The sequence below is a fragment of the Monodelphis domestica genome, chromosome 3 (assembly GCF_027887165.1).
Source record: "Monodelphis domestica isolate mMonDom1 chromosome 3, mMonDom1.pri, whole genome shotgun sequence".
NCBI classification, from domain to species: Eukaryota; Metazoa; Chordata; class Mammalia; order Didelphimorphia; family Didelphidae; genus Monodelphis; species Monodelphis domestica.
Window position 1 is genome coordinate 274377320 of NC_077229.1, and position 13193 is coordinate 274390512.

A 13193-nucleotide genomic window follows, 5' to 3' on the forward strand; every position below is an offset into this window, starting at 1 on the left:
TTTAGGAATTCTTTATCCAGAGAGAGTCAAGGAAACTTTTTTTAACTGTTTAAAAATAGGACTTTCCTAATTCTTAACTTGATGTTGACAGTTCTTCAATAACATTGACTTTTAAAAAATGATATTTCTTGTTTGAGATGCCTTGTCTTCCAACACCTCCACTTTTAAGGAATATGACAGTCTCATAGAAAAAGAAATAGCAGTATAATTCTTATAATACAGCCTTCTATTTTATAGCCTATAGATGATAAATTAATTTATATAATTGCCACAGACACTGTAATCATAGTGCCATTGTCAGTTGAGTTCATTAAAAAAAAGTCAAGGGAGAGAAATCTGGCAATTCATGACTTGGTATTATAACATGGATAATAAAGAAACAGAAAAATCATTTTTGTAGTTTATTGTGCATAATATCCTTCCTCATTTATTTGGTGGCATTTTTACAGATTTATAAAGGTTTTACATTTTTTTTTAAATCCTTACCTTCTGTCTTGGAGCCAATACTATGTATTGGCTCCAAGGCAGAAGAGTGGTAAGGGCTAGGCAATTGCGGTCAAGTGACTTGCCCAGGGTCACACAGCTAGGAAGTGGCTGAGGCCAGATTTGAACCTAGGACCTCCCGTTTCTAGGCCTGGTTCTCAATCCACTGAGCTACCCAGCTGCCCCCTGGTTTTACATTTTTTAAACACTAACTTAAAGGGTTCAGTTTGCCCTTTGTCAGTATTTTCTGTTCAGCTTTTATGTAAATTTAGATCCTCTCTCTATGATAACATCAAAGACGTGCCTAAAGGATAGTTAATTTTTTTAAGAAGGTGGAGATCTTCTTATAGAACTAATACAGGAGACTATTTAAGAGACATCAAACATGGACTTGCCCAGACTATATTTATTTTGAAGTTTATAAATAGGGATCAAAATTGACGTTTCTTTTAAATCTTGATGTCACAAAAAAGCAAGTTTTTATGAATGGTCATTCCTAAAGAATGACATTTCCACTTGAATATTCTATCCGTAGATATTTGCCCTCATCTAAACCTTGCCATATATATATATCTAAAGGCAAAATTTGGTCATGTATATATGCTATTTTAATGTGCTATTTAAGTGCAATTGTGTTTGGAGATTTTTCTCTTAAAGATTATTTTCATCCCATATTTGTTCATAGGGCATTAAAACAGAAAAGTTTTTCTTTGGGGCCTTCAGATAAATTATATCATTTCAAACTTAAAGTATTTAGGACAATGTATTTTATAATTTTTATTGTACCAGATAGAATTTAAATATAAATGCCATACAGAATATTGTTATTTATTTAGATTTTATATTTTAGAAATATCTCTTAAAGATTTTAATTTGCATAGTTGATAAAAAGTATGTGTTGAAGTTTATTTTTCTTTATTAATAATCTTTCAGATAGCCTTGGACTCTTATATTCTTATTTGTCTAATTACTTTCAGGTACAAGACACATTGAGGATCAAGTAGTTTAGAAAAATGTATTTCCCACATTCATTAATGTTACAAATGTGTATCTTGTGAATGCTCACTTTTTTCTGATACCTCAGTAAAGGTATTTCCTGCACTTTGCAAATATGCTCAGGAGCCTCAAATATTTTTTATAAAATTAGAGTTACATCATTTTTTTGAACCTATTGACTTCAAATGGAAACGTGACTCTCATTAACAGAAGAAACATGTCCCTTTTCAGTTTTATGTTGCTCCTAAAAGGAGAGATAAAATGCACTTAGATTCTAAAGAATATCTACATTTATCAATCACATTAATATTAATGAACAGTAATATGGTGAAATGAGGACCAAAAATAACGTGCATAGCACAAAGTTTCCGTCCATAACTTCAGAATTCACTGTCTTGGTTTTCTGTAATTTCCTCTGATTTCTGATAGAATTTAACAAGAATTTGGGAAAGTACAAATAGCTTTCTAGAGATTTTTATAAATACTCAGTATATACTTTTAAAAGAAAGGTATATTTTCAGTGTAGAAATGAGGTCTTTCTTAATGGAAGGATAGGTAAATTTCAAGGGTGTTCATTGAAGCTTCCCATAGGTATGCCAACATTTCCATAGTGACAAGAATATGACTTTACTTTTTTCCATTCTGTTAGTGGATGTCAGCATATTTAAAAGTTAAACTTCACATAGGCTAAGTTGTCCGTGTTTAATAATTTACTTATAATAGTAAATTTAATAATTTACTTACAATAATATACTTCTAAATATGGTCAAATTAATATATTTTTGAATTAGAATTTTGAAATTTCTATCTTCCAAAGGAACATTAGCAACATTACTAATCTTCAAAGTCAAATGGGATGATCTGCCCCAATTAATCCCTTATTAATTCCCCAATTAAGAGGGAAAAGTGATTCTATGCACATATTTGATAATTAGGGAGTCTTAAGTCTTTTAAAATGTCCTGAATGCATATATTTTGATCTTGAAATAAAGTGATTTTTATCATTCCATTCAGTTAAATATGTGGGGGTGGGGGAGGGGGGTAAAAGGGTGGTAAAACATAGGGATTGGGATTAAGATTAAATTCTTGACAGTATTCTTTTTAAAATAATATAACAAAATCTTGCTTCATTGCTACATTCTTCTTTGAATTTAATTTGCTTGAGTTTTAAGCACATATATAGTCATCTTACTAGGTAATTAGTTTGGTTCCTCCTGAATTCATATGCAAGTGGGGATAGTGTTACTTATAGCATGATGTTTGGCCTTTTGAGCAGTGCCTCTTCAACTGGTGGCTCAGGTTGCCACTGTTACAATTCCAAATACTTGGCTGAACAGAATGCCTGTTCATACAAGAGCTGCATTGTTGTACAGCCTCATTCCTTCCTATGGGTGTGGAGCAGGATTAAAGTACACTTTATAGGGGTTCTAATTGCAGATGCCTAATTGACTTGATGAATAGCAAGCACTTTAAAAAAAAAACACAAACCTCTGTTTCTGGACTGATCTGCATGACAGAACAAATGTCTCACAGGTGTTGAGTGCTTATAAGATAAAAGAGTAGTCTTTCCATATTTCCCAAGAATTTTCTTTTGAAGTACATACAGATTTTTGTATCTCATTGTTACCTTCCTTCTTGAAATGTTTTATGGCATGAATCCATTTTATCTTTGGTTCCACCTTCCTTTTTTACAGAGGGTTGGCCAAAACAAAATGCCAAGGAAATCTTGTCAACAAGTAAATTTTCTTGTAATCATTCTTTGGAAGGGAAAAAGAGTGAGAAGAAAAATTGGTAACTCCAAATACTGCCCTAACAGGTCATGTGTTGGTGGGAGTTCTTCAAGATTAAATGAGTTAATGTTAGTTGTAAAGGCCTTTATTGGAAGGTTTTATGAATTGCTTACTATTATCTAAGAAAAAAGAAAAACTGTTTTAATTCATAAAATTTTATTTCCTCATCGAGAACAAACAAAAATGTGAAAAATATATAAACTATCACAAGATGCTAATCTCTTGAAAGAGTATTATAGGCAGAAGTATAACATTAATCTTGTTTCCAAGGACATTATTTTTCCACAAGATTAAGTTTCATAGTTTAAGAATAACTTGTTGGTATTCTGAAGTGCCAGAGAAATGTGACCACTGTATCAGTATCTGTGTGAAATGTGCTTTCCCCACTACCACCAGGGAGAAAAATTGGTTAAGGGTTAAAAAAAAAAACTAAGGCAAGAAAGGAGGAAGAGTTTGAATGCATACAGATGGTTGGGATCAGCTGGGTGTGGTTGTTCACACCTGTAATCCCAGTTTGGAAAGAAGAGGTGGGGACCAGATCTGAGGCTGGTGGATTGTTGGAGCTTGGGAGTCCTGAGCTGCTGCAAAGCTAGAGTGATCAGGTGTTCCCATTTAGTCTGTCACCAAGACTGTACTCCCTAGAATAGATACCACCATATTGTCTAAGGAGGTTTGAACCAACCAGGGTCAAAAACAGAACAAGTCAGAAGTTCCATGTTCTGTGACCACTATGCAGACAGTAGACAAGACCTTGGCTTGGTCATAGTGAACATAGTCATTTCTATTGAAATGCTCATTAAGGGTCTTCAGTTGGTCTTCTGAGAACTCACTTTTTTTTCTCTCTTTTTAAAAATAATTAAATGCCATTATGTTGTCTTGCTTATTACTCTTCACTTTCTTATGAGGTGATCTCTCTAAAGTAGTAAATTGGAAAGGGGAATCTTTTTTATTCTGAGATTGGATGGAATCCTAGATGAAAGCAAGACCTAGACTAGGAAGGAAGGAAGAAAAGACAGTTCAAGTTGTTGACATTACTATTTTGACAGGAGATGGCAGTGGGAAACCTTAAATTTTAAAACCTTGAATACAGTCTTTAAAAGATTGAGCAGCTGATTTTTTTTGTTAAGACAATAAAGACAACTGTATTGATGATGCTATTGTGAATTCCCATTAATTCCATTTAAAGCTTAGAATAAAAAAGGAGGAAGCTAGGTGGCTTAGTGTATTGAAAACCAGGTCTAGAGATTTCAAATCTGACCTCAGATACTTCCTAGATGTGTGGCCCTGGACAGGTTTCTTAACCCCCATTTACTAGACCTTACCTCTTGTCTGCCTTAGAACCAACATACAGTATTGATTCTAAGACAGAAGGTAAGGGTTTTTTATTTTTTTATTTTAAATTTTATTTGAACCTAGGACCTCCCATCTCTAGGCCTGGCTCTCGATCCATTAAACAACCTATATACCCCATGAGTAGTTTGTTTTTTTTAAGAAAGAAAGAAAAGGTAGAAGGTATCTGAGAGATCATTTAATCTGACCCCCTTCCAATTCACACCTAAATCATGACTTCTTTTTTTTTATTTCATTCACAATATGTGCCTTGTTATCCAGCTTCTTTGTCAAGACCTTTAATGAGGGCAAACTCACTATTCTCTGAGGTAGTCCGCTTCATTTTGTAATAGTTGTTGCTTTTAGAAAGGGTTTCCTTACATAATAGAGGAAAACTGCTTCCTTATATTTTTCTACCCATTGATACTGATTCTATCCCTTGAGGCCAAATAGAGCAAAGCATCTTCTACATGATTATAATTCAGGGATGAACTAGATATCATAAATATCATTGCACCATTAGATTATGGTTTACATTTTTTTTTAATAGGATGGCAGTTACTCTCCCCATCCACCTAATTCTTAAAAGTTAAGACCCAGTCCATTTACTTCCCCTATTACTTTACCAATCAACAGCTTAGACCTAGAATAAAGGTGTAGAATTCCTAAGTTCTCTGTTCTGTTTCATTTACCAAACTATATGTCCATTTCAGTTCTCATTAATAAAACTATAAATACATCAAAAGCTTATTTAGGTATGTATGTTAGTCATTGAAGAACTTGGTTAAATAACTTTTATGTTTGTGGGGAGGGGGAGGGAAGCAAAATAAATTGATGCCATTAGAAATAATGTCAGAATACAAACAGTATTCATTCATATGGCATATATTTGTATGTTTGTATATACATATGGAAAATTTAGAATTATTAAGCTTAAAACTTCTGTTAAGAAAGTAAATTTTTTTGGCCATATGGTTATCATTTCATTTACTGAAGGCAATAATTTACTCACTCATTCACTTCAGCATTAGACAATGGGGAAAATGTATTTCCTTCTTATTAGGACTAATATTATTCAGATACCAGACTGAAGTTGTAAAATTTATCAGTAAATTACAGTTGTTTTTTCTGCTTTTCAGCCTTACAGATCAAAGTAACCAAGCTGAAAAAGGAACGGATTTTGTAAGTACCTGTAATATAACATGAAAATGGTATTTTATTTTTTCTTACAGTCACCTATAATTTTTGAACTGGAAAAAATATAAGAGGCCAAGTTCCCTCATTAAACATATAAGGACTCTTAGGCATAGAATATTGCCTGTCCATGGTCATATGACTAATTAGTAGCAGAGGTGGCATTAAAAGTCAATCTTCTGACTTGCAGTGTTCTTTCCACTTACCAGGTTAGCATGGGCCTTTAAATGTGGGGAAGGAAATATTGATTTGTAAAAATTTGTTCAAATGAAATTTAGTATTTACAATTTTAACAAATAAATTTTTTGGAAGGCAAATTTTTTTTCTCCCATTTCTTTGTTTTCTTACTAATCATTTTAGATGATAATTTTCCAATCTTTTAAATTACAAGTAGCTACTATTTAAATGGAGGCAGGAAGGTAGGTGACTTAGTGGATAGAGCACTGGACCTTTAGTCAAGGAGATCTGAGTTCAGATGAAGCCTTAGACATTTAATAGGAATGTGACCCTCAGCAAGTCATTTATCCTCTTTTTCCTTAATTTACTGGAGAAGAAAATGGCAAACCAGTCCAGTATCTTCTCCAAGAAAATTCCATGGATAGTATGATTCACGGATGGGGTCACGAAGAGTCCAACAGTACTGAACAATTGAATAACAACAACTACCTAAGTGCTTTACAACATCCAAATTTTATCCTTGTTTCAATTGAACACCCTTGTTATCTAATATCTTAATCTGCATTATAATTATGTTATAGTTGGTATAGGCACAGGGTCAGTACCATATACCCTTAATGGTCCTATGGATGTTCGTTCTTCACTATATTTTGTATCTAGTGCTCTTTACCTTTCAGACAACTAAGGATGTGATAAAAATCTAGAATAATTGGGTGTCTGCTTGGTAACAATTAGTTTTATCCTTTTTTTCTTTATTCTAATCTGAAAATAAATGCAAAGAGAAAATAATTTGGTATAACTTCCTTCTCATGGGTTATGTTAATTTTATTTTACTTTTTAGTTCCTAGGTTCTTTTTGTAACATGCTAAAATTGACATGAGTCAAAACTGGAACTATATGTATTAGATTGGCTAATTGACCCAGATTTATAATTGGAAATTTCAGATCAGTTTTAATAAAGCATAATTAAAAAACAACTTCTGTAGTTGCTATAGAATTCTTTAAACACAGCAGTGCATAATAATAACTATTATTTACTAAAATGTTCTACCATAAGAGAGACCCTCTACTTCTTAGATTCTGTCACTAACAGAGAAGCTTCCAGCACATTTTATCTGAGAAGAAGGCTCAAGAGGAGTACATGAGCCACATTTTTCCAACCCTGAATTTTGGAACAGCTTACAGAATACCCATTATAGTTCTTACATAGTGACTCCCACTTATGTAATACTGAAATCTCAATATTTTTACAGTATAGGGACAACCATAGTTTTCCTGTATTTTTTGTAGACATTATTTTCCTGGTGGCAAGGAACCTCGGTGAACTTAAGTCTATGGCTAGTTATCTTGTCTATGTTGCTATTTTTCACATGTTTCGAGTTGCATCAGATTCTTTGTGTCACCATTTGGAGTTAAAAGATACTGGAGTGGTTTGCCATTTCCTTCTCCAGCTCATTTGACAGATGAGGAAACTGAGGCAAACAGGGTTAAAGTGACTTGCCAAATCAGGAAATATCTCAGGCCAAATTTGAATTCAGGAATGTGAGTCCTCCTAACTCCAGGCCCAACACTCCATTGTGCCACCTAGCTATTTTTATACTTTATGGTTATTTGCATGATTACAGGATTTCAATTTTTTATTATAAAGTAAAGCAAAGGATAAAATCATAGTTTTCATTCTTGATTGCATCAGCAAAATTACTACTTATTTGTTCCCTGGTTTTATAAAATTTGCAATGATTTTGTCCATTGAAAACCCTAAGGTAAAATGTATGTTTTGTTTTCAGAAAGAGGCTTTTTTGTCAATGGTAAAGAATTTTTTCCAAGTGTCTTTAGAGAATAATTTTTAGTTTTTAGAATGATGAAATTTATTGTTATTTACTTTGTACTTTGGATAGCTCAAAAATACCAGCTTTTCAAATATCTCTAAAAGATGAGTATTATCAGTGGCATACTGTTGGGGACTTAATACATACCAGGCTAAATAGCTAAATTATTGTTTGCTGAAATCATTCTACAAACTCTCATTGTATATAGAATAGCTTTATATAGGAGTTCTTGTTCATTCTGACCCTTTTGAATACCTAAGGTTTAATATTTCAAGGTTGATAACTAGTTGGACAATAAGTCCCTTATGCTGTAGCTTCATTCAACATTGAAGCTAATGATCTTGTAAATGCTGGGTCATAGACCATTCATTAGGAATACTACTTCAGAGCCAAAATGTCAGTCATTTTGGCTAGCAGTATTTGAATTTGCAAGATGATTTTAAATTTTAAGTTCTATTCACTACCAGAATGTTTTTCAAAGGAAACTTAAGTTTTACAGAAAATACTTAAAGTAATCCTAGCAATAACTTTTATTTTATTACTTGATAAAGAATTAAATATCTAAAAGATACTTCCATAAACTTATAACATTAACAATAAATATTAAATTTTGATGTGATCATAATCATGGAATTTAAAGTCGGAGGGGACCTCAATATCCATCTAGTCCAATGCTTACTGGATCAAAAATCTCTAACATACCCTACAAGTGGTTTGTCATTCAGCCTTGTTTGAAGACCTCAAATTAGGGACTCCCCATTACCTCTCAAGGCAGCTCATGTACACTTTTGGATAGTTCTATTAGGAAATTTTTATTCATCAAGCCTAGATTTGCCTTTTCACAATTTCCACTCATTGCTTCTAGTTCTAAAGAAAAGCAATAAATCTATTTTTTCTTCCACATGACAGTTTTTCATGTACTTGAAGATAGTTATCCTGCTCCTTTTAGTTCTTCAGGTGAAATATGTTCAATTCTTTAACTAGACTTTGACATAATCTTAAATCCCTTCACTATTCCGATTATTCTCCCCAGTACACTCTTAAGCTGGTCCATATGTTTTCTAAATTGTGACATCTACAACTGAACCAAAATACTCTAGATATATGTAGTCCAAGTAGTTCACAATAAAATTAAAATGTTTCTTTTTGATTCCTGGATACCACATCTCTCCAGCTTAAGGTTACTATTGTTCATATTGAGCTCCAAGTCCCCTAAAGCTCCCATGTTTCAGAGAAGTTCTTGTCTAGTTATATTTTCTCTATTTTGAAGTTGTGAAATTGACTTTTTAAATGTAAAAGCCCATTGAGTTTGATTGAATTTTATTTTATAGTGTCCAGTGTTTTAATCTAACAGAGAACTTTCTGAAACCTGACCATCTAGCTTTGTGTCATCTGTAGGTACAATAATATGTGGTCTGTGTCTTTATCCAGATCATTAAATTTAAAAGTTAAATAGCATAAGACCAAAGACAAAATCCTGGAGACTACTTTTTTTTACTTTCTACTTCAGAGCACTTTCTAAGAATCAAATTATCTATGCTTGCAGATTATAGATTTTTTTTGGAAACTATGAACAAAACATTAACGTTTATTTTCCCTGACAATGACAACTCCTGCCCAGATATCATTTTTCTTTATTGAATGGGGGGGGGGTATTCTATTTGTATGTGATACTTTATATGACTTACTTAAAAGTACTATGAAGTTTATGAGTATACCAGGTGTGAAAACAAACTGGTTATATAGTAGCTAAAATATAAGTACTTTGTGGTTATGTACAGATAGTCATGTACTTCATGTACCTCCTCCATCCTTCCTAGGTATTAATATATCTGGAAAAAGTAAATGGCCTCTTTGAGTAATCAGATAGCTACTAAAATTCTGTTCTCCACTGAACATGAACAGGCCAGAGGCTAGATTTCTTCTGATTTTAATCCTTTTTCTCCCTTTTCTCTTTACTGTCATTTTCTTTTTTTTTAATTTCTTTAATTACTGTCATACCATTGTGATGAGAACATAACCTTTTCTATGTTTCCAGGGTCTTCTTGCCCCTTGGAATCCCTCTTTGAGACATAGGGACAAGACAGGCTTGTTTTCATTAAATCTTCCTAGACTTTTGTTTTGATCATGAACCATTCTGATTTGTAATTGCCTACATTTTAGTTTATATAAAGACAGGGACTGTTCCCATTCTTTGTACCTTTAGTATTTGGGACAGAGTAGGTCCTGAATAAATGAATATCAGTTGATTGATGTTGGGGTTTTTTTTTTTTAAGCAAACAAATGTATATGAATCTGGGGGAGTAAAACTTTTTGAGACTATGAATGTGATTTTTTGGGGAGCACCTTGCATAGTTCTTTTATATAAAGTAAGTATTTAATAAGTTATAGTCCATTCTTGTTAATAAAAGATGTCATCCTATTTGCTATGTTAAGTGAAACGAAAACTACTATATTAAATCTTAGTGCTTTAGTTTCTTTATAACTTAATCTATTTTATTATGTCTTTTGAAACACAATATTTAACTGCCCACTTTGCATTTGCAAATTCCCTTTGCAAGAGATTCTTCAAGATAATCCCATCTTTTGGTGGTAGATGAATTTAAAAGTTTTAAATCAAAGACTCCAAATAAAAATTTTGTTATACTTTTTTTCTGTCTTATGCAATTCATAGAAAAAGAATTTTGACATTTTCATTATTTCTATAATAGATGACAGATTTCTTTGTGGTGAATTTGGTTCATAAGGATTTACTTAGCTGTCTTCTATAAGTTTTCTTTTATTCATAGTACTTTTTCTTGACCTACTAAATCTATACATAGCTAAATTAATGAGGCAACTGATATATTCTGGCTTGTCAAATCAGTCTTGATACTTTAAAGTCACATACATATAATTTTGCACATAAAATTTATCATTTGTTTACAACATTTTATATATGACTAGTACATTTGTTATATAACAGAATAAAAATACTCCATTAACTCAGCAAAATAGCCACTTAACCCAAAGAAATTGTACTGAGTCATCAGTTTCATGACATTTCTGGGAATACATACATTGTGGTAAACTTATAGATAAAACAACCTTAGAACAAAATCTTTTCAGTACAGTTAACCCACTTTGGATAGGTTCCAGTATGGGTCCCTTTTATTAAATTCTATTCCAAACATTTTCAGAACAGAGTTCCAGTGTATTTTCAATTGTTTGAACTATTTAAGAGACTCCTTTGTTACTTCTTTTGGAAATTTCCTTATGACTGCTTTTTGGACAGTTTAAGGTTCATCATGCCTTTAAGGGGTGATTTATATAGAGACAATTGTTTTTACAACTGAATTGAGGAATTTATTGTGTAAATGAGATGCCAGTGATATACTTTTATCTTTGGTAACATAGTTTAATTTTAGGGCAACTATTTTGCTGATCCTTTGTTCTAAGTTATAATAGAATATTGATATAAAATCGAACAGCAACATATAAAGTGTACTTCATTATATTCCTAATTCTTTTTTTAATCCTTACCTTAGATCTTAAAATCAATATTTTGTATTGGTTCTAAGGCAGAAAAATGATATGGGTTGGGCAATTGGATTTAAGCGACTTGCCCAGGGCCACACAGCTACAAAGTTGTCTGGAGCCAAATTTGAAGCCACTGAGCCACTAGCTGCCCCTTGTATCACAATTCTAAAAATACCTTTATGATATATACTTTTCACTCAAAATATATAATTCTTATAAACAAATACATAAACTTTTTACTTGATTTTAGTTTAATAGATACTTTTGTCTGTGTGTGTGTGTGTGTGTGTGTGTGTGTAATGGTATTTTTAAGGCCATTTAGATTTAATGCTATACTTAAGGAGATAGTGGTATCTAGTGCCACAGAAACTAAATGATAGTCTTATATATGAATTTAAATATGTGCTAAAATCCTGATTAAGTTGTTTTTGTGGAATTTGCCTAAAATTACAAATTATGATCTAAATTTGTCTATTCCTCATGAGCTAAGTTTTTATGAGTATAAATGTATTCTTTAGAAAATGTGATTATTGGGTGCAGCTAGGTGGCTCAGTAGATTAAGAGGCAGGCCCAGAAATGGGAGTTCCTGAGTTCAAAGCTGGCTTCAGAAATATCTTAGTTGTATGACTCTGGGCAAGTGACTTAACCCCTTTTATCTTTCTTTTGCTGCTCTTTTCTGCCTTGGAACCAATACACACAGTATTGATTCTAAAATGGAAAGTAAGGGTTTTTAAAATAGAGAGGGGAAAAAAATTTGGTTATTGTACTGAATTGGAAACAACCTTTTAAAAGAATCAATTATTATGACTTCTTTTGTATTTTAGAAGGTACATTGTGATTGCTTACAGTTGAAACTATATAGCAGTTATTTATTATAAGTAATGGGAAGTTATCATTCTTGAATGTTTTTCAGTATCTAAATGTCATTCATATTATTTACCTTCCTTGTTCTTAATATATTTTTCAAGCAACTATCCTTTTGGGGGAAACCTATAAGAAGGCATTGGAATTTAAATCTTAGCATTCTTATCCAGTACAATTAAAAAAGCCCCTAGAGGAGCAGCTAGGTGGCTCAGTGCATAGAGTTCCAGACCTGGTGTCAGGAGGACCTGGGTTCAGATATGGCCTCAGACAATTTGTAGCTGTGTGAGACTGGGCAAGTCACTTAGCCCCAATTTCCTACCCCTTGCCTCTCTTCTGCCTTGGAACCAATATCAATTCCAAGACAGAAGGTAAGAGTTTTGGGTTTGTTTGTTTTTTTTAAACCTTTACAATTTGGTTTTTAAGCTCTGTCTGATGATGATTAGTTATTTCAAATGTTTTCAAGTAGCAAAATTCTAATACAATGAGAGGGGGATTAAAATAATTCCTTGACCCATACTTAAAATATTTGACCTTTAAAGGCTGTTTAACAAAAATACTTTTTTTCTTTTCCCCTGAAGAGATGCACAAAGATTGGAAGAGTTTTTTACTAAAAATCAACAACTGAGAGAGCAACAGAAAGCTCTTCATGACACCATTAAAGTTTTGGAAGATCGGTAAGTCTACAAATGTTTGTAAAGCATTTTATGAAATAGAAATAATGTTTTTCATATAAATACATTGTTTAGTTTTTAATCATCTTTAGAATTAAAAATTAATATTTCCCACCACCATCAATGCTCCTCATTCTTTCCCTCTATAAATTGTGAAAAAGAATTGTCATCATTTCAGGACCTTGTGATAGTACCAAAGACTGAGAGGTTGTGCTCTGATTCCTCTCTTCTGTCTACTGGTGGAAATAACTCTTAATTCTCTATTTCCATATATTTTTATATCTTTCATAGCACTTACCTGCTTCAGTTTTGGAAACAGAAGATACTAAACAGCATTCTTT

The 13193-nt window shown here is 32.5% G+C and overlaps 1 protein-coding gene across 10 annotated transcripts in view; it reads left to right on the forward strand.

The window, feature by feature from the left end:
* Positions 1–13193, forward strand: part of RBBP8 (RB binding protein 8, endonuclease) — a 112851-nt gene that overhangs the window by 33930 nt on the left and 65728 nt on the right. For all 10 annotated transcript variants that reach the window (XR_008917694.1, XM_056823787.1, XM_007487624.3 and 7 more), the window contains 2 exons: positions 5738–5780; positions 12760–12855. Coding sequence is in view for 9 of the 10 variants with exons in the window: in XM_056823787.1 (XP_056679765.1) it covers positions 5738–5780; positions 12760–12855 (139 nt within the window). In the remaining variant the exon portion in view is untranslated. The remainder of the gene's footprint in view (positions 1–5737; positions 5781–12759; positions 12856–13193) is intronic.